The sequence below is a fragment of the Oryctolagus cuniculus genome, chromosome 9, assembly GCF_051225735.1.
Source record: "Oryctolagus cuniculus isolate XC-2025 breed Fujian yellow rabbit chromosome 9, ASM5122573v1, whole genome shotgun sequence".
Classification (NCBI taxonomy): domain Eukaryota; kingdom Metazoa; phylum Chordata; class Mammalia; order Lagomorpha; family Leporidae; genus Oryctolagus; species Oryctolagus cuniculus.
Window position 1 is genome coordinate 102,819,300 of NC_142875.1, and position 21,123 is coordinate 102,840,422.

General features: G+C 56.7%; 1 protein-coding gene across 2 annotated transcripts; it reads right to left on the bottom strand.

Moving 5' to 3' along the window:
* Positions 1-1,498: 1,498 nt before the first annotated feature.
* Positions 1,499-20,940, bottom strand: PTPN6 (protein tyrosine phosphatase non-receptor type 6). 2 transcript variants are annotated; one of them, XM_008259766.5, is made up of 16 exons: positions 20,603-20,940; positions 11,473-11,595; positions 11,093-11,287; positions 8,851-9,040; positions 8,591-8,707; positions 8,370-8,483; positions 8,122-8,218; positions 7,730-7,809; positions 7,444-7,593; positions 5,422-5,553; positions 5,133-5,287; positions 3,080-3,147; positions 2,809-2,960; positions 2,623-2,714; positions 1,844-1,968; positions 1,499-1,668 (listed from the first exon to the last, which is right to left on the bottom strand). In XM_008259766.5, the coding sequence occupies exons 1-15, from the start codon at positions 20,614-20,616 to the stop codon at positions 1,854-1,856; spliced, it is 1,794 nt and encodes a 597-aa protein (XP_008257988.2). In that variant the 5' UTR covers positions 20,617-20,940; the 3' UTR covers positions 1,499-1,668; positions 1,844-1,853. The 2 variants fall into 2 exon arrangements, with proteins under 2 accessions (XP_008257988.2, XP_051706114.1); XM_051850154.3 differs by lacking the exon at positions 20,603-20,940 and adding an exon at positions 11,689-11,835.
* Positions 20,941-21,123: the final 183 nt, after the last annotated feature.

Consider the following 21,123-nt stretch of genomic DNA (forward strand, 5'->3'; position numbering starts at 1 on the left):
AGAGAAAGGGCGTTGCTGGGAGAGGGGCCCCGAGGCCGACAGGTGATTGCCCCACCCACCCAGCCACCCCCGGGAGGGCCACCGCTGCCGGTAGCTATTGTGTTGCTCAATCCCTGGGCTCCTGCTCTCTCTCCCTCCCCTTTGTTTGCGTCCTAATTCATACCTGTCTGCAATTATGTTATGTTTGTGGGCTCTAGGCCAGTCTCCTGTGGCACCGCGGCGCCCCCAGCACTAACTAGCCCTGTGCCTGGGACACAATGGGCGCTCCACAAAGGGTTGGCTGAAGAAATGAAAGCCGGCCGGCCCCTGGGCTGGGGACCCATGCCCTGTCCTCAGCACTTGGGCAGCTCCTTCTTGGGTACCCCCTCCCCCACCAAGGGATTGGCATTTTCAGTAGAAAAGGACCCCACTGGAAGGGAGAGGGGGAGGCCAGGTAAAAGTCTTCCGGCACCCCGCCCGCCTGCCCCGGGGACATGGCGAGGAGCCTAGGAGGGGCTGGCCGCAGTGTGCAGGTGGAACCCAGCCCGCCCAGCCTCTGCTTCCTGCTCTGCGGGAACCTTCTGGGTTCTTGGGTCCAGAAGTGGGCCACAGAGCTGACCCCAGCTGCATCTGCAGTGCAAGGAGTGTGGGCTCTGAGGTCAGACACAGCACTTAAGACCCCACCTGGGACGCCCACAACCCATGCTGGAATGCCTGGGTTCAAGTCCAGCTCCACTTCTGATTCCAGCTTCCTGATCATGCACGCTGGAAAGCAGCTCAAGTACTTGGTGCCCTGCCACCAAGATCCAGGCTCCTGGCTTCAGCCTGGGGAGTGGACAGCAAAGAAAAGATCTCTGTCTGGCTCTCTCTGTGTCTCTACTTTTCAAATAAATTAATTACCTTTAAAAATACACTGAGGGCAGGCATTGTGGCACAGTGGGTAAAGCCACTGCTTGTGACACTGGCATCCCATATTGGAGCACCAGTTCGAATCCCGGCTGCTCCACTTCCAATCCAGTTCCCTGCTAATACACCCAAGAAGCAGCAGGTGACAGTCCAAGTACTCGAGATTCTACCACACACAGGAGAGACCTGAATGGAGTTTCTTTGGCCTGGCCCAGCCCCAGCTCTTTCGGGCATGTGGGGAATGAGTCAGCACATGGAAGATCGCTTGCTCGCTCTCTCTCCCTCTCAAATAAATACAACTTAAAATAACAAAATTCTGTGTAGTGCCGTAAACAGTCCCTGACCACAAGGCCTGTGTGGAGTGAACTCTTGTTGCCATGGTTACCACCAGCCATTACCACGGTGTTGTTCCCAGCCGCTGTTGTGTTGTGTCCACGCTCCATTCTGAAGAACAGAGACCGAGAAACCTTGCCTGTGGTCACCCTCCTGGACGCAGCAGAGTCTGGGGCCAGGTCTGTGTGCACCGCTGCAGCCCCACCGCGGCCCCCACCCACCTCCTGCCCAGTCACTGGGCAGGCAAGGCGCAGTCAGAGAGGATGCACACTGACAGTGATTGACGGTGATCAAGAGATTTTATTTACAGAAGTAGAAGAGCTGTCTCTGCCTGGGGCATGGCTGGGCTTATATACACGGGGGGGGGGGGGGGGGCACGGCCATTTAAATTACAGGATGGGGGCTCCGCGATGATTCCACTGGCGGCCTCCACAGGGATCAGCGTTGAGACTGCAGAGAGAAGGGAGTGCGGGATCAGAGGGTGACTGGATCCTAGGGGGCCGGCCCGAGAGCAGCCGGAAGGGCAGTGCACGGCTGCAGCCACCCCAGCCACCCAGGGGCAAGCGTGGGCAGCAGGGGTGCTGGGGGCAGGGCGGGGAGGAGCCTGGAGCAGACGGGGCCATACCACAGCCAGTTCACTTCCTCTTGAAGGAACCCTTGCCCTTCTCCTTGTCCGCTGACCTCTGCTTCTTCATTTTGTCCTCCTTCTTGTTCTTGCTGTGCACATTCTCATACACATCCTCCTTGTGCCTGCAGGACAGGAGCGCAAGGGCAGGTCGCAAGTCAGCGGGGGCAGCTCTCTGGCTGCCTCCTCTCACAGGTGAGACTGCGGGCAGAGGCTCCGCCCCTACACCACTACTGCTGGCGCCTGGCACAGGCCCATCCATCAGGAATACTTGGAGGGAGCTGGCACTGCGGCATAGTGGGTAAAGCCACTGCCTGCAGTGCAGGCAACCCATATGGGCACAGGTATGAGTCCCGGCTGCTCCACCGCCGATCCAGCTCTCTGCTATGGCCTGGGAAAGCAGTAGAAGATGGCCCAAGTCCTTGGGCCCCTGCACCCGCATAGGAGACCCAGAAGAAGCTCCTGGCTCCTGGATTCGGATTAGCACAGCTCCGGTCCTTGCTGCCAACTGGGGAGTGAACCACTGGATGGAAGACCTCTCTCTCTCTCTCTCTCTGCCTCTCCTCTCTGTGTAACTCTGACTTCCAAATAAATAAATAAATCTTAAAAAAAAAAAAAGAGTACTTGGAGAATGCTCAGGAACAGAGTTTGTAAGAACCAAGCTTGCACTTGAACCCAGGTCTCCCCAGTTGCAACGTGCTTCCTCTCCAGAAGGGAAGGTCCTGACTGGCCAGAAGCACAGGGCGGAGGGTGGGAGGTGGCAGGCAGGGGTCACTCACTTGGAGGATGTGCGGGAGGCCTTGGCATGGGCATTCTTCATGGCGGGGGGGTAGGTGATGTTCCCATACTCCGACTCCTGGCCCTTCTGGGACTGTGGGCAGAGGTGTGATGTGAGGGCGGTGGTCCCAGCGGGACCAGGTGACCCCTCCCCACTATGACCCCACCAGGCCCCGCTCTGCACACACCTGCATGACTTCCAGCTTCTTCTTGGTGGTTTCGATGAACTGGGCGATGGCCACATAGATGAACTTGTACTGCGCCTCTGTCTGCACCATGCCCGAGCGCTGTGCCCGCACCATCTGGATGGTCTTCTGGATGTCAATGTCACAGTCCAGCCCTGAGACAGAGATGGCGACCGGACCTCAGGCGGGGGCCGAGCAGAGGCTGGGGGCCTGCTCCCCTACCTCCCCACCCCCCACCCCCCACCCACCCACCAGGGCCCCCGGGAGACCTCACCCTTGGTGGAGATGCTCTCCATGAGCATGTCGATGACAATGATGGTCCCTGTGCGGCCGATGCCTGCGCTGGGGAGAGAAGGGGCTGCCCTCAGAGGCCCAGCGCGTCCCTCACCAGGAAGGGGGCCCGTGCTCAGCTCCAGCTCCAGCGGTGTGGGTGCCTGGAGCCCAGGGCTCACCTTGCTCAAGCTGTGCAGACACGGGAGGTCCTCCACACCAAGGCCAGGCCCCTCCCTCCCCACCGCCCCCTCCACTTCCTGCTCCAACTCCTCACCCCCTCACACACCCCACGGGACCCAGGACCCCAGACCCTCCTGTCCTGCCGGCTCCCCAGCTCTGGGACCCTCCCATCCCGCCCCTTCGAGAGGGGCCCCTGGAGCTGCTTTTCTGGGATCTTCATTCCCGTTTGTTGTCAAACCCCCGCGGCAGCGAGACGGCAGCCCCCAGGACAGCGGGGTTCAGAGCAGTGAGGTCAGCACAGAGGGCATCTCCCTCCTCCCCACCCTCCGCCACAGCCCCAGAGCACAGGCCACACAGAGCACCCTTAGCTGGGCCTGTCATGGCGGTCGGTGCCTTGAGTGCCGCTGTCTAATTTAAAACCCAGATTGTCAAAAATAACCCCCCTCACCCACTTCCTTCCTGTAACATCTAAAAAAGGCCATGGGGGTTTCAAGAATTGTGTGAATGTGTGTGTGGCCAGGAACGGAGGCCCGCAGAGGACAGTTCTTGGGGATGGGCCTGAGCCTGGGAGGGCAGAGCCAGGTCCCTGAGATAGCACACGTGGGCACCTGCCCATCCGGGATCCAGCCCGTCCAGCCTGCCTGGGGACACACAGTCGCTGGTGGGGAGGAGGCAGTCTAAAGACCTCATGGGCCTGGAGGCACATGGACAGAGCGGGAAGGGAAGACAAAGCCGGTTCACACTGCCCCGCTCCCTGCCTGACAGTGAGTTACAAAACCACCACCAACAGCTCCCGGGGGCCTCACCGAGGCCTCATGACAGCTCTGAGATCCTGAGTGCACAGAAGAGGACTGTGGGAGTCAGAGAAGTTAAGTTCTTTGCCCCGGATCACACAGCTGGCAGCAGGAGGCACCAGACTGAAACAGGTGGCCCGCGTCCCAGACCCATCCCCACCACCCCCAATGTGCCCAGGCTGGGCTCAGTGGGCTGTCATGGAACCCCCGCCTCCCCACTTCCCCTGACCTTGAACATGAGAGTGTGCAGAGGAGCTGGGGGTGCGTGTGCCCCTCCCAAAGATACCGCCATCCCCACACCTCACTGCGGGCCAAGATGGGGGGTTCTGGCTGGGGAAGGGGGGAGACAAGGAGGGGCAAAGAAGAAGCCCGAGGCTGCAGAGGGAAAAAGAGGAGGGATGGGGCCACACTGACCCCAGAGGGAAGGTGCTGGGGGCCGGTTGCAGGCCATGAGGGAAAACAGGGGCTGCCATGACCTGGGATTACGGTGAGTGCCAAGGCCAGCCCTCCCACTGACACCTGGCAGGTTACTGGGGCTCGGTTTCCATACAGGGGAGGGGTCCTGAGGAGACACACCCAGGCTGAGGGTGGAGTCTCAGGCGATGGGGGCCAAGGAGGCTGAGAGTTGGAGAAGGCACTGAAAGAGTTGATCTGTGGGGCCGGCGCTGTGGTGTATTGGGTAAAGCAGCCACCTGCGGCACCGGTGTCCACTGGGGCAGTGGCTGGAGTCCTGGCTGCTCCACCTCCACTCCAGCTCTCTATAAGCAGTACAAGATGGCCCAAGTCCTTGGGCCCCGGCACCCGTGTGGGACACCCAGAAGAAGCTTCTGGCTCCTGGCTGCAGATCAGCCCAACTCCAGCCATTGCAGCCACTTGGGGAGTGAACCAGCAGATGGAAGATACTTCTCTGTCTCTCCCCACCCCCTACTTTCTATAACTATGCCTTTCAAATAAATAAATCTTTTTTTTTTTTAAGAGTTCATCTGCAAGGTGCTCAGGACAGTGCACGACAGGTGCTTAGCAACAGCCACTTCTCCACGGCTGTTTTCCTTATAACTGACGTCCTCAGACGATGCTCACCTGCAGTGCACGATGATGGGGCCTGCGTGAGGCAGACTTTCCTGTCGCTGGTTGATCTGGTCCAGGAAGCTGAGGACACCCCCGGGCTCGCTGGGCACCCCGTGGTCAGGCCAGCTCAAGTACTGGTAGTGCCAGATCTCCCGAACTAGGTTCCCCTGGATGGAAGACACAGGGTCAGAGCTCCCAACTCTCACACGACACCTCTTCCTGCCTCATCCCACCCAGCCAGACACGGCAGCAAGTCCAAGCAGGGGCTCTAAAAGTTGGGCCAGAGGCGGGGGACACTCACGTTGTCCAGTGGGGAGACCTGTAAGGTGCGCAGCTTGTACTCTGCCGTGTCGTGCTCCCTGCAGTTGCTCACGGAGTAGAGTCCATAGACACGCTGGGTGCCCAACTCGGGCCAGTAGGGGACACACTTGTTCTGGAAGGGAGGGGTGGGTAGAGGTGGGGAATGAGGCCCAGGGATTGGAGCTGGCGGTCGGGCCACCTAGGATCTGGTCTTGGCTCAGACAACACGGTGAGACCTGAGCAGCCACGTACAATTGGGAGAATAAACGTCAATGCAGGCTACAAATATAAAGGAGACCCCACCTGTGCCCTGCACCTCGGAAGCTCAAGAAGGACTGGGGAGCAGGGAAAATTAGAACAAACAGAACACACTAGAAGGGGCTAATTTCCCCTCTGGGCTCTGGAGGCAATCAGAGAGGCTTCACAGAGGAGGCAGCACTTGAGCTGGTCTTCAAAAATGAGGCAGAGGGCCTGGTACTGTGACACAGTGGGTAGAGCCACCACCCGCAGTGCCAGCATCCCTGTGGGCGCCAGTTCAAGTCTAGGCTGCTCCACTTCTGATCCAGCTCTCTGCTATGGCCTGGGAGAGCAGTAGAGGATGGCCCAAGTCCTTGGGCCCCTGCACCCGCTTGGGGTCCCAGAGGGGGTTCCTGGCTCCTGACTTTGGATCAACCCAACTCCAGCCATTACGGCCATCTGTGGAGTGAGCCAGCAGATGGAGGACCTCTCTCTCTCTGCCTCTGCCTCTCTGTAACCCTGCCTTTCAAAAAATAAATAAGTAAACCTTTTTTTTTTTAAGAAAAAATAGATTTATTTATTCATTTGAAAGTCAGAGCTATACAGAGAGAGAAGGAGAGGCAGAGAGAGAGAGAGTCTTCCATCTGCTGGTTCACTCCTCAATTGGCCACAACGGCCAGAGCTGCACTGACCCAAAGCCAGGAGCCAAGAGCTTCCTCCATGTCTCCCATGTGGGTGTAGGAGCCCAAGGACTCAGGCCATCCTCTACTGCTCTCCCAGGCCATAGCAGAGAGCCAGACTAGAAGTGGAGCAGCCAGACTCAAACCGGCCCCCACATGGGATGCCGGCACCTCAAGTGGCAGCTTTACCCACTAGGCCACAGCACTGACCCTAATGAGTAAATAAGAAAGAAAGAAAGAAAGAAAGAAAGAAAGAAAGAAAGAAAGAAAGAAAGAAAGAAAGAAAGAAAGAAAGAAAGAAAGAAAGAAAGAAAGAAAGAAAGAAAGAAAAGACAGTATGGGGAGAGAAGAAAATGAGTTTGGGCAAAGCCACAGAAGCCTGAAGAGCCTGACCCACGGGAGATGGTGGGTGCCATGGGTGCCAGCCTTACACTGAAAACTCAGGTGGAGGGCAGCTGGGAGCCACTAGAGGGTTTCCAGAGAGGAGGCCATGGGGTCAAGTTTGTGTGCTTTGGGCAGGGTCACTTTGGCTGCAGGACAGGAGGTGCCATGGAAGGGCGAGCCCAGAGAGTAAGGGGTGGGCTCCAGAGCCATTTATGAGACAGAACAAGAGGGGCCTGCAGGGGGACACATGGGGAATGGGCAGCAGTAAGCTTTGCTTCCAAACACGGTAAGGGGAAGGACAGTTTAAAACGTGGGGCTTGGGGCTGGCGCTGTGGCATAGCTGAGCCCCACCTGCAGTGCCGGCAGCCTATATGGGTACCAGTTCTAGTCCTGGCTGCTCTACTTCCAATACAGCTCTCTGCTATGGCCTGGGAAAGCAGTAGAAGATGGCCCAAGTCCTTGGGCCCCTGCACCTGCGTGGGCCATCTTCCACTGCTTACCCAGGCCATGGCAGAGAGCTGGATCAGAAGAGGAGCAGCCAGGACTAGAACCGGCACCCATATAGGATGCCAGCACCACAGGCGGAGGGTTAACCTACTGTGTCACAGCGTTGCCACCCCTCCTCCCAGCAGGGGTTAAACCCTCACCCCCTAAGGTCCCTTTCTGCCCTGGCATCTTCAGTTTCTTTGTTTCGGTGGTGAACAATGGGGCCTCAGCCTTACCCGGCCTTTCTCCACCTCGCGGGTGGTCATGACGATGACACGGGTGTTCTCCTGCCAGGCCATCTGCCAGAAGTCATTGACCGTGGCCTCCAGACAGCCCTGGCTGGCGATGTAGGTCTTAGTGTTCTCATCGGGGCCTAGCAGCTGGTTCTGGATGCAAACAGAGAAGACAGCCCCAGGACCATGAGCCTCTCAGCAGCCTGAGACAGGCCTCGACCACGGCCACCCTCTTCCACCCGAGGGTCTCTGTGTCCCCAGGGCTTCCCACGGGACCTGCCACACTGACCTTGACATAGTTGGCATTGATGTAGTCGGACCCAGGGATGTTACTGTCCCTGCCCTGTAGGATCACTCGGCTGTGGTCAACTGGGAGTGGGCAGAGGGGAAGCAAGGCGGCCTGGTCAGACCCTGCCTACGCTAACAGGTCAGGCATTCTGGTCTCAAAAGCCATGAGGCTCACAGTGGGCTGCAGGGGATCTGTGTGGGGCGGTGGGGTAGAGGATTGAGAAGGAGGAGTTTGGTGAGAGCAGGCGGCAACTGCCTGTTGGCTGCGGGCACAGGGTGGGGGTGGGGGTTCCACTGGGAGGAGTCGGGGCTTTTGGAGGCAGGGGTGGCTTCCTGGAGGGAATGGGAGGGTGTAGACCCTGCGCAGCGGGGCGGGGCAGTCTGGGTGCTCACAGGGGAGAATGTTCTTGTAGCGGTTCTTGCTCTTGTTCTCTGGCCGCTGCCCTTCCAGCCGCTGGTGCAAGTTCTTTACCTCCTGCTTCTGCAGGCTCTGCAAGGGGAGAGAGGAGCTTGAGCAGCCCCCCTACGAGGGCGCCCACGGGCAGACAGGACCTGGGGCCAGGAAGGTGGCCACCCGGGACCCCACACACTGGCCGCCGAAGGCCTCAGCCGTCCCAGCCCTGCAGAGGCCCAGCGCGCACCTCAAACTCCTCCCAAAAGCCAGCTTTGGCCGAGTCCTCCGACTCCTTCTTCTTGTTCAGCTCCAAGACCCGGCTCTCAATGTCGGCTGCGTTCACCCGTGTGGCGTAGTATGGCTGGGGTCAGGGAAGGCGATATGTCAACCACTCGGAGGTCTCAGAAGCTCATGCGCAGGCGCGAGGGCTCAGGGGCAGGCAGCAGGCAGCCGGGCCCATGTGCTTACCTGCCGCAGATAGACGAAGGCGCCAGAGGCCTCCTCAATCCCCGTCTTCTTGAAATGCTCCACCAGGTCCGTGAGGCTGTCAAAGGTGTCGGGACCGCCCACCGTGTAGCGTCCACCCTGAGGGTGCCGAGCAAGGCCATCCCTGGACCCGAAGCCTCGGACCTGAGCCCCAGCAGACCCGCCCCGCCGCCCACGCTGCGGGCACGGACAGGAACTCACACAAGCCCCCCCCCCCCCCCCGCCCCCGCCCAGCTGCCTACCTCGCACATGACCTTGATGTGGGTGACCCTGAGCGGGGAGCCAGGGCCACTCTTGAGCTGGTCGCTGAGCACCGACAGCACAAAATCTCCAGGCTGGCTGAGACTCTCACGCACCAGAAACGTCCAGGGCTCGCCCTTGGCCTGCAGCAGCGTCTCTGCCTGCCCTCCAGACATGTGGCCGTGGTACCATCTAGAGGGAAGCAGCATCAGGGCAGATGAGACCCAGGTCACGGGGAAAAGGCCCCGGGCAGGCAGAGGCATTCACAGACTGCCCACGACGTGCCAGGCACTGAGCTGGATGCTTGCAAGTCCACCACATTGAGGATTGAGATCCATTGCTCTCTCACAGAAATGTGCTGGGATCCCACTTGACAGGTGCAGAAACTGAGGCTGAGCAGCCGCACACCGGCCCAAGACCTCTGACTGGTAAGAGGCAGCCTCAAGAGTTCTAGCCAGGCTTTGGACCCAGAGCCCATCTGAGAACTCAAGACAGAGGAGAGGCAGGCACTACTGGGGCTCCGTGGAGAAACCAGGGGTGAGTCTCCGGAGGAGGGGTCTGGGCTAGGGAAAGGCAGCAGAGACAAAGACATGCAGACTGAGTGGGGGAACTCAGGGGGGAGACCGGGCAGGGAGCGGGGGACACAGCCCCACTAGGGACACAGTGGTTTAGGGGGCTCTGGGTGCTCAGCATGATGTCACCAAAAGGGAGGTCGGGGTTCACAGGGACGCAAGGGGGCAGAAAACAGAACTAAGACCTTTCCCCGAAGTATACCCCCTTCCCAGGAGGAAACCATAGCCCCGCGATGCCCAGCCCCACAGGAAACCACGTGATGGAAAAAACACCAACTCCTTCTGGGGAGAGAGTGAGAAGTGAGGTTTCCTCAGCCGGCACCAGGGGAAGGGGGGCATTTTCCAACCGCAGGGATGGGGGAAGGAGGGAGGGGCCGGCCTGTCCCCAGCATGTCCCCTCTTCCCCCCACCCCCTCCCTGGGGAAGACTCCAGCTCAGAGGCCCCCTAGAGTCCCCCACCCCGCCCATGAGCCCCCAAGCCACCCCTCCCTACCACCACCCAGGGGCAGCCCAGGGCCCCCAGGCAATGGGGAGGGGGCGAGCCCCCTTCCCTGGGCCCCAGGATGAGGAAGTCTCCATGCAAATGTGAGGCTGACCACAGACAGGGACACAGCCATCCAGGGGACAAATGCAAATGCCGGAAGAGGAGGCCTTGGCCAAAGAGGGGGCAGAGGTTTCAGAAGCCTGCAGACAGGGCCTCTCGCAGGTTCCTGGGGTCAGGGGTGAGACCCAGGCCTCTCAGCTTGGGTGACCCAAGAGGGTCCCCACCTCAGCACTGCCTTCCCTCCCCTCCTGCTTCTCCCACGCCCGGTGAACCCAGGCCCCCAGCCCTCTCCCCAGGGGCTGCTCAGCTCCCCTCTCCAGCGCCATCCACAACCCACGGCAGCCCTAAGGTCTCCTCCAGCAGGGCCATCCAGGCTTGAGGTGAGGAGAAAGGGGCAGAAGGAACCACAGGGGCAAGCTGTGGGTGGGGAGGGAGAGGCCAAGGGAGCAGGCGGCCCTGCTGAGGCGTCCCTCCAGGAAGCCACTCTCCAGGGCTTCGTGTCCACCCCGGCCCTGTCCACTGCTAGGTTTGAACCAGTCACTTGGGCCAAAATACTGACACAGGTTTGGTGGCATGAATCTCAGAAGGACTGAAAACTGACAGGGGCAAGGTGCAGAAGCATTTCAACAGGAGTCAGGATGAAAAAAAAAAAAAAAAAAAAAAAAAAAAAAAAAAAAAAAACAACCCTAGGCAGCCCACAGCAGGCTCTGTCTTGGAGATAGGGCCAGGGTGAGCCCCTGGGGCCCTTGGGTGAGGTTCACGCTCTGGGGAGGAGCCAGCCCTGTTCTGGGGGTCGGCCTTGAACACAGTGCAGGGCCCTGTCCTTCCAGGACCCCATACCACCTGCTTCCCATTACCTCTGTGGGGACCCCATGGGCTAGACCCCCTCTCACTGGGTTGCCCGGAGCCCAGCTCACACAGCTCACCTGTAGGGGCCCGGGTCATAAGCAGGCAGATTCAGTTCCACAGAAGGGAAGCTTTCTAACAATGGGCTCGGCCGCCACGAGGGGCGGCTTCCTGCCACCAGGAGGACCCCGGTGAAGGGCAAGGCTGCAGCATAAGAGGGAGAAGCGGAGCCCAGAGGCCTGAGCCGGGGCGGGCCAAAGGGGCCGGCTGCAGGGCCCTCACCTCTCGCTAGTGGGGTCGGAGCAGTTGAGCGGGTACTTGAGGTGGATGATGGTGCCGTCACGGTCCTGCAGCACGCCCTGCTGCTGTGTGTAGTACTCCACCAGCTCCGTCAGCGTGGCGAACTTCTCCCCTCCATACAGGTCGTAGAAATCCCCAGAGTTCTGGATCCGAATGTGGGTCACCTGGTCCCCGACCCTGCAGGGCACCAGCCGTGAGGCCAGGCGTCTGGCCCCCCGGGGAACCCATGGGGAGGGGGCCTGCGCAGGTGTGGGGGACGGGGTGGGGGTGGGACAAGGACACAGCAGAGGCATGGGGCCAGGGGAGCAGGGAATGAGGGCTCCAGGGGCCTAGGCCAGTGCAGCGTCGCTGGGACCACCTACCTGACAGACAGGGAGAAGTCTCCCTGGTTCTTGCGACTGGGCCGAGCCAGGAAGCTGCCATGGACGCCTCGGCCCTTGAGCAGGGTCTCTGCGTCCAGCCCACTGAGGTCCCGGTGGAACCACCTGGAAGGCCGGGCAGGGTGGTGAGGAGAGGTCCCTCGGCCGCCCCAGAGCACCCCCATCTCCCACCCTCCGACCGCAGCTCCCAGAGCTTACCTCACCATCCTGGGGGCTCCCGGAAAGCAAGGGGCAGCAGGGAAGGAAGGAGGGCAGCCTCACACAGGCCGGCAGAGCACTCTGGAGCTAAGGCTCAAACTGGGCTCCAAGCGCCCGGCCGCCTCACCACCCACCCCACGGTGCGGTGCCGGGGCTGGGGCTGCCGCTGCACTGGCCTGGCGCAGCCAGCAGGGCGGGGACAGGAAGGGGCGCGGCCGACCCCTTGGGGGAACTCACTTGACTTCTCCTTTTAGCATAGAGCAAGAGAAGAGCGGGGTGACATGGGATGGGGGCAGGGCCCACTTCCCACACGGCCGCCATCTAAGGCTCAGGGGCATGGCACTGCGGCAGATGGGACAGCTCATGAATAGGGGGCCCACGCACGCCTGGGACACCTCATGGCAAAGAATTCTGCTTCCTGCCTGGGAACCTGCCATGGTCTCCTCTTCCTCCACCTGCTCCCTGGCCCACGCTAATACGCTGTTCGTTCATGGGGCCTCACTTTGCCAACTGGGAACCAGGGCTGTGGGAGTGGAAGGATTGGCCCAAGGTCATCCAATTAGTCAAGTGCCAGTGCCGGGACTGAAACCCAGACTGGCTGCGTCCCAAACCAGGAATGGCAACCACTGCACACCAGCCCTGGGGCTTCAAAGAACGGAGGCTGCACGGCTGCTTGACCCAAGGGGCTGCTGTGGGGTGCCGAGATGCTTGAAGGGGGGAAGCGCTCCCTCCCTTCCTAGGCCTTCGATGGCAGAGGGATGGACACGATGACCCTGTCAAATGTGGGTCTTTTCTACTTTTGGTCTCCAGGCCTTTACCCTATCCCAGGACCTGGGAGCCCAACTCCTGGGGACTGGGGGCCGGCTGACCTCCAGCGACCCTGAACACTAAGATTATGATGCCCCCTGCACGGAACTCCAGGTGGCAACACAAACCCCGCCAACCCCGAGTGAGAGGAGGGCTCAGCAGAAGACGCACAAGGGCCTTGTGGGGGTCTCCCCCGGAGAGGGAGACCGGGTGGGGAGCACAGGGCTGGGGACGACACAGGCCTCTGCCTTGCACCTTTCTGGACGCTGTGCAATGGCTTTACCGTTATCAAAGCTGATGCCCCGTGGGTCCGATGCCTGCATCCCAGCTCCACTCCTGACTCCAGCATCCTGCTAATGCAGGCCCCCGGAGGCAGCAGAGGAGGGCTGCAGTGGGTGGGTGCTGCCACCCATGAAGGAGATCTGGATTGAGTTCCCGGCTCCTGGTTTTGCCATTTCAGGTATTTGGGAAGTGAACCAGCAAATGAGAACCCTGTCTATCCCGGCCTCTCAGATCAATCAATGTCAATTGTAAAAACAAATTTTTGTAAAGTGACGGGAATACGGCAATTTCTGGGGAATTCATGGGCAAGCTGGGTGTTTGCACGATGCTTAGCATCAAGGTCCCTTAAGTGTTAGTCAGACCTCAATTTAAAAATAAGGGAGGCTGGCACCGTGGCTCAATAGGCTAATCCTCCGCCTTGCGGCACCGGCACACCGGGTTCTAGTCCTGGTTGCCCCTCTTCCAGGCCAGCTCTCTGCTGTGGCCAGGGAGTGCAGTGGAGGATGGCCCAAGTCCTTGGGTCCTGCACCCCATGGGAGACCAGGAGAAGCACCTGGTTCCTGCCATCGGATCAGTGCGGTGCGCCGGCTGCAGCACGCCGGCCGCGGCGGCCATTGGAGGGTGAACCAATGGCAAAAGGAAGACCTTTCTCTCTGTCTCTCTCTCTGTCACTGTCCACTCTGCCTGTCAAAAATAAAAATATATATATATAAAAATAAGGGAAACGTGGGAGACGGAGAAAGCTCCTGCCTCTTGGCTTCAGATCGACACCACTCTGGCCATTGTGGCCATTTCAGGAGTGAATCAGTGGGTGGAAGACCTCTCTCTCTCTGCCTCTGCCTCTCTGTAACTTTGCCTTTCAAATATATAAAGATAAATCTTTTTTTTAAAAAAAAAAAAAAAGGAAAACAACATATTAAAGCCCAAAAGTTTAATTTCTACAGACAACTACTTTCTCGTTTTTTGGAAATATCAAATGTGAATTATTTTTTTCAAAAAAAAAAAAAAAGGTTTTCCTCTTTGGGTTTCTCCTCTTAGGTGTTCTGGAGAATCTTCGTGGTCTGTTTATCACCACGAATTCCCAGGAGCTTGCTCCTCCCACAGCGGGGAGAGCAGGTGCAAGGCTGGCTCCACCCCAGGGGGTCCCTGGCCTCCAGCTGCGCAGCGCCAAGCACACTTGGCACAGGACAGTGTCCCCCATGGACCACGGCACCAAACACTGCAGTCCTGGCAACCAACGCAGCTCCTGACTGCCCCTCCCCCAACCCTGCCTGTCCTGTGCAGATGAGGACGAGGACACACACAGATCCACTCCCCACGCCTCATCCTCCACCCCTGGTCTGGGGCAAACGTCCACACACAGGCATGACCCTGACCACACAGTTTTAGGAGCGGGCTCAGCACCAAACACCGCCAGCCCCTAACTACCACCCCCCTGCCATGGTCTCCTTCAGGGCTTACATCACCTGGTGGGAACCTGACCCATGGAGGAAGAGGAAGCTCTCTGAAGGGTGTCAAGCCAAAAGACACCCAGAAAAGATACAGTCCCTGCTGTCCTTGGCAGGCAGGTGGATCATAGCAACCTCGAGTACTGTACTTGGTGCTCCGGAGTCGACAGAGCATCTACACACACAACCTTCCCATGCGTGCCATAGACCAACAAACTCCCCACAGCATCAGAAAGAGGACACAATTTATTTATTTGTTATTTATTTTTTTTTTTTTTTTTTTTGGACAGGCAGAGTTAGAGAGACAGAGAGAAAGGTCTTGCTTTTCCATTGGTTCACCCCCCAGATGGCCACTACGGCCAGCGCGCTGCGTTGATCTGAAGCCAGGAGCCAGGTGCTTCTTCCTGGTCTCCCATGTGGGTTCAGGGGCCAAGGACCTGGGCCATCCTCCACTGCCTTCCCGGGCCACAGCAGAGAGCTGGACTGGAAGAGGAGTAGCCGGGACAGAACCGGTGTCCCAACCGGACTAGAACCCCGGGTGCCAGCGCTGCAGGCGGAGGATTAGCCAAGTGAGCCGCGGCACTAGCCAACAAAGAATTTTTTAATTATAAAAATAATCATTAAAAAGAGGAAAAATATTTGGGGTGGGGATTTGATGTTTGTTGTTTCCAAAAATGACAAAACAGTTGTCATGGGAAAATTATACTTTCACTGGGCTTTACTACATTGCTATTTACTTTTCCTTATTTTCTTGAGGTCATGTGATGTCAGAATTCTTTTTGCTGTTCTTTTTTTCCATTCTTTTTTTTAAAGAATTATTTATTTATTTGAAAGTAAGAGAAACAGAGATAGAGGAAGAGACAGAGAAAGAGAGATCTTCCATCCACTGGCTCACTCCTCAAATGGCCACGACAGCAGATGGCAGCTTCACCTTCTACGCCACATTGCTGGCCCCTGGCTATTCCTTTTTTAATTACATATTTATTTATTTATTTATTTTAAAGGCAGAGCTACAGACAGACAGGGAGAGACACAGAGAAAGAGAGAGAGATCATCATGTTCCTCCCACTGGTTCACTCCCCAAATGGCCACAATGACTGGGGTTGGCACAGCCATAGCTTGAAGCCAGGAGCCGGGAACTCCATCTGGGTCTCCCACATGAGTGGCAAGGGCCCAAGCACTTGAGCCATCTTCCACTGCTTCCCCAGGCAAATTAGCAAGGAGCTAGGTTGGAAGTGGAGCAGCCGGGATTTGAACCAGCACTCTCTTATAGGATGCCTGGATCCCAGGCAGAGGCTTAACCCACTAGGCCACAACATCAGCCTCTCTCGGTTCTTTTTAGGGCACAAAACAGGCGCAGAAAGGCAGTGGGCTACAAAAGTAGGTGCCCAGTAACTCTGAAGAGAAAAGCATTCTTTGAGAAGCTGGGAGATAACAGTAAAAATGAAGACTGATGGCAATGTAGACTTGGAAGAGCAAACAGAGTGAAATAATCTTAGAAAGCTATTGAGCTTCTCTGAGCCTAGTGGTGCCACCTGATAAACAGGTTTAGCAATAGCTCTTAAACGGACATTTTGAGATCTGACCATTGTTTGTAGTCCTTTTCCATACTCCTGAGGAACAGTGGTTTTTCTACTTGTTGAATTCTTATTGTTTTTAAGATTTATTTTATATATCTGAAAGGCAGAGTTAAGAGAGAGAGAGGGAGAGAGAAAGAGAAAGAGAAATCTTCCATCTGTTGGGTCACTCCCCTAATAGCCACAATGGCTGGGGCTGGGCCAGATGGAAGCCAGGAGCCAGGAGCGTCGTCTGGGTCCCCCACGCAGGTGCAGGGGCCCTAGCACTTGGCCATCCTCTGCTGCTTTCCCAGGTGCACCAGCAGGGAGCTGGATCAGAAGTGGAGCAGCAGGACTCAAACTGGCGCCCACAGGAGGATGTCGGTGCCACAGGTGGCCCTCTTACCCACTATCCCACAATGCTGGCCCCTTGTGGAATTCCTTGTTAAGCTTGTGATTATGAAAGAAATTGAAAGTATGTCATTGTAAAAATTGAAATAATAATAATAAAATGAGGAGGGAGAATGGGAGGGAGGGAGGTCAGAGTGGGGAGTATCATTATGCTCTTAAAACTGTATATACAAAATACAGGAAACTTGTTCTCTTTTTATAAATTAAAAAAAAAAAACCAGCTCTCAAATACTCATGTAATAAGCTGGCAGGTGCTCGTTTCAGCAGCTTTTACATTACACAATGGACACATTAGACACTGTATCCCTGGATTCCAGTCTGTGGGCTGGCTCAACCAATCAGGGGTCAAAAGTAATTGACACAAGTCCAGACACTGCTTAGCCAGCACATACTGGAGAACCTGGTTCGAGTCCCAGCTATGCATCCGATGACAACTTCCTGCTGGCGCACACCTGGGAAGCAGCAGATGGTGGCCCAAGTCCTTGGGTCCTTCCACCCACATGGGAGACCCAGATGAGTTCCAGGCTCTTGACTTGAGCCTAGCCCAGCCCCAGCCATTGCAGGCATTTGGGGAGTGAACTAATGGATTCTTTATCTCTCTTTCAAATACAATGAAAATAAACTTTAAAAATATATTTTGAGAAAAAAAGTAGCTATACTAAACATGTATAAACTGTTTTTTTTTTGTCATTATTCCCTAAACAGTGCAGTGTAGCACCTATTGCCCTAACATTTACATTGTATTACATATTGTAAAGAATCTAGCAATGGTTTAAAGTATATGAGGGTGTGTGCAAGTTATATGCAACTGCAATGCCATTTTATATGAGGGACTTGACACCCACAGAGTTTGTTATCTCGGTTGCGGGGATTCCCATGACAAATGCGCAAATTAATTCTCGTGCCAACTGTATTTAGTAGATGTGATTAGTCTAGTTTTAGAAACAGAAACTAAGACTCAGAGATGTTAAGTAACTTGCCAAGGTAACAAGCTAGTGAGTGGGAAGGCAGACAAACCAAGGCTGTCTGACACCCAAGCCTATGTGCTGACCACCACACCAACCCACTGCTGCAGAAGGCTAGGTAGGGCACACTCCTGCTTGTGAAGGAGTGGGTGTGAACAGAGCAGTGTGGCCGCAACAAAGCTGTTCTGAGAGGCCGGGACCCCCCACTGGGCCTGACATGACCAGGATGAGGAACCAAGGGAGATTCTGCAGCACGAGAGGCCTTGGCAAGCCACTAGGGAGGACAATATCACCGCAGGAGGAGAGAAGGGATGGGGACCAGAAGACTGTTAAGAATCTCTCAGGGTGGCCATTTGGCACAGGGACCGGGATGCCACTTGGAGCACCCGCATTCCGTCTGTTTCACAGCGCCTGGGTTCAAGTTCTGACTCTGTTCCGGATTCAACTGCCTCCTAATGGCCACTCTGGGAGGCAGGAGGTGTTGATTCAACTACTTGGGGCCTTACCTGTAGGAGGCCTAGCTTGAATTCTGGGCTCCTGGCTTCAGCCGGGCCCAGCCCCACTATTGCAGGAATCGGGGGAGTGATCCAGCAGATGAGAGATCTCTTTGTCTCTTTTCTTTCTTTCTTTTTTTTAAAGATTTATTTATTTATTTATTTAAATAGCAGAGTTGGAGAGAAAACAGAGAAAGACATCTTCTATCCACTGGTCCACTAACCAAATGGTCCCTACAACCAGGGCTAGGCCAGGCCAAAACCAGGAGCCAGGAGCTTCATCTGGGTCTCTGACATGGGTGGCAGGGGCCCAAGCACTTGGGCCATCTTCTGCTGCCTTCCCAGGCACATTAGCAGTGTGCTGGACTGGAAGTGGAGCAGCCAGGTCTTGAACTAGAACTCTATTGGATGCTGGCATCACAGGCCACAGCTAACTCCAGCCCCTCTTTTGTCCTTTGAACATAGAAAATAAATTTTTTAAAAAAATTTATAGGGGCTGGCACTGTGGCATAGCTGGTAAAGCCATCATCTGTAGTACCGACATCCGTGTAACTCTGACTTTCAAATAAATAAATATTTTTAAAAAATTTATAAAGATGGCCAGCGCCACGGCTCAATAGGCTAATCCTCTGCCTGTGGCACTGGCACACCGGGTTCTAGTCCCGGTTGGGGCGCCGGATTCTGTCCCGGTTGCGCCTCTTCCAGGCCAGCTCTCTGCTGTGGCCAGGGAGTGCAGTGGAGGATGGCCCAAGTGCTTGGGCCCTGCACCCGCATGGGTGACCAGGAGAAGCACCTGGCTCCTGGCTTCGGATCAGCACAATGCACACCGGCCGCAGTGGCCACTGGAGGGTGACCCAATGGCAAAAGGAAGACCTCTCTCTCTCTCTCTCTCTCTCACTGTCCACTCTGCCTGTCAAAAAAAATTTATAAAGATGTATTTATTTATTTGAAAGGCAGAGTTACAGAGAAAGAGAGAAGGAGAGAGAGAGAAGGAGAGACAGAGAGAGATCTCCCGTTTGCTGGTTCATTCCTCAAATAGCCAAAATGGCAGGAGCTGGGCCAGGCTGAAGCCAGGAGCCAGGGTCTTCTTCCAGGTCTCCCACATGGGTCCAGGGGCCCAAGCACTTGGGCTATCCTCTACTGCTTCCCCAGGTGCATTAGCAGGGAGCTGGATCAGACTGGAGCAGCCAGGACTCGAACCAGCATCCATATGGGATGCTGGCATCCCAGGTGGTGGCTTTACTGACTACACCACAGCGCTGGCCCCCAAAACATTTTTTTTTAAGATTTTATTTATTTATTTGAAAGGTAGAGTTAAACACAGTGAGAAGAAGAGACGGAAAGGTCTTCCTTCCATTGGTTCACTCCCCAAATGGCCACAATGGCCAGAGCTGCGCCAATCCAAAGCCAGGAGCCAGGAGCTTCTTCCAGGTCTCCCACATGGGTGCAGGGTCCCAAGCACTTGGGCCATCTTCCACTGCTTTCCCAGGCCATAGCAGAGAGCTGGATGGGAAGAGGAGCAGCCAGGACCAGAACCAGCACCCATATGGGATGCCAGTGCCGGAGGTGTTGGATTAACCTTCTGTGCCATGGCACCAGCCCCACCCAAAGCATTTTTTTTAAACGGATCTCTCCCCCCCCCCCTTTTTTTTTTTTTAAAGATTTATTTATTTATTTGAAAGGCAGAGTTACAGAGAGGCAGTCAGAGAGAGAGAGCTCTTTCATCTGTTGGTTCACTCCCCAGATGGCCGCAATGGCCAGAGCTGTGCCGATCTGAAGTCAGGAGCCAGGAGCTTCTTCCGGGTCTCCCACATGGGTGCAGGGACCCCAGGACCTGGGCCATCTTCCAATGCTTTCCCAGGCCATAGTAAAGAGGCTGGATCAGAAGAGGAGCAGCCGGGACACAAACTGGTGCTCATAGGGGATGCTGGCGCTGCAGGCAGAGGCTTAGCCCATTACACCACGGTGCCAGCCCTAATAAATAAATCTTTAGGAAAAAAAAGAATCTCATGAGTGAGATTGATGGGGCTGAGTGTGGGGGTGGGGGGGGTGTGAACCCCTGTGCATAGAGGGAGGCAGCGTGCACAGAAAGGAAGGGGCATAGGAGTGAGAAGAGGAGGCCAAGTGACCCACAGCCTCACCAGCACTTCCTAGGGAGGTGCTCCTTTATAACATCCCAGTTCCTGTGGGGTCACTCTGCCCGGCCCTGCCTCCTCCCCACTGGGTTCCCCTGCTGCCCTCCCACAGTGGCCTTTGCTCATCTGTCCCCACATCAGGGCTTTGATCACCACATGGCTGCCTCCTCCTCCTGCAGGTCTCAGCTCAAATGTCACCTCCCCAGGAAGCCCTCCCTGACTCCTCCAGCTGGCAGTGTCACCAGAACCAGCCACTAGCTAGCTATACATGTCCATGTAACACTTGTGAGAACATGAAGTTATCCTATGGACTGAGTTATTGGCTTCGTCACCGCCCAGTGGAAGGTAAGCTCCATGAGAGCAGGTACTATCTGTCCTGCTCCTGCCAGGATTATCAGCATCCTAAACAGCACCTGATGTCCCGCACGTATCTGTTAAACGAATGAAGCAGGACGAGTGGAAGCAATGAATGGAACCCAGACCAGACATTGGGAAGTGAGGGGAAGTGGAAGCTGGGAGCTTTAGGACTCAGGTTCAAGGTGATGTGCGCTAGCAGGGGGGACAGGTCCTAGGCAGGAGGCAGAAGCAGGGGATGGGAGGCTGGAGGTAGAAATGCAGTGGGGACAACAGATACCCGTCTGTGTGTGGGGGGGGGTGTAAGTGCTCAAGAATAAGGGAGCAGAATATGAATGAGCCTGGGACCCAGAGCAGGGCAACAGCATTCAACGCTCACTCTCACATCTGCAAATGAGCAGGAACAACGCCCCCCACCAACAACCAGGAGACTGTGGGACCCAGGTGGTGCTGGGGACTTACCCACGGGACAGCATCTCCCTGGAGGATGGGGGAGCGACAGGCAGATGGCCACAGGGGGGCAGGGCCGAGCCAGGGGCACAGCCGTGTGCAGCGGCCCAGGTCAGGTGAGAAGGCACGCTGCGAACCCGGCCACTTCTTCCTTGATCCAGACCGCCAGGCCAATGGAACTGCAGGGACGAGCCCCTGGACTACTGGTCTCTGGGTAAAAGATAGGTGGGGCGGGGCTGGCCTGAGACCGCCCCGGGCATCCTGCTTCCCCCGGCAGGCCTGCTGGACTGCGGAGCGGGGCTGCCTGCCTGGGCCAGGGCCTCCTTCCCTTGGGAGGGGAGGAGCCACTTGCAGCTCCACCTGGAGCCCGGGCGGAGAGCAGCAGGAGGACAGGGAGGGGCAAAGACCAGGAAGTAACCCTGGCCAAGCAAAGCCTGACCAATGAGGGGCCGGCTCCGTCCGCGGAAAACCCAGGGGCCTAAGGCAGAGCCCTGGAAGCCCAGGTGCTCAGACAGGAGTGGCATCTGTGCAGG

What these genes read in the sequence shown, in the direction of transcription:
- PTPN6 (XM_008259766.5), bottom strand. An exon ending in TCAATGCCAACTATGTCAAG is followed by an intron (nt 7,594 to 7,729) that starts GTCAGTGTGGCA and finishes GTTTGCATCCAG; the next exon opens with AACCAGCTGCTAGGCCCCGA. An exon ending in AGGTCTCCCCACTGGACAAC is followed by an intron (nt 5,288 to 5,421) that starts GTGAGTGTCCCC and finishes TCTTCCATCCAG; the next exon opens with GGGAACCTAGTTCGGGAGAT.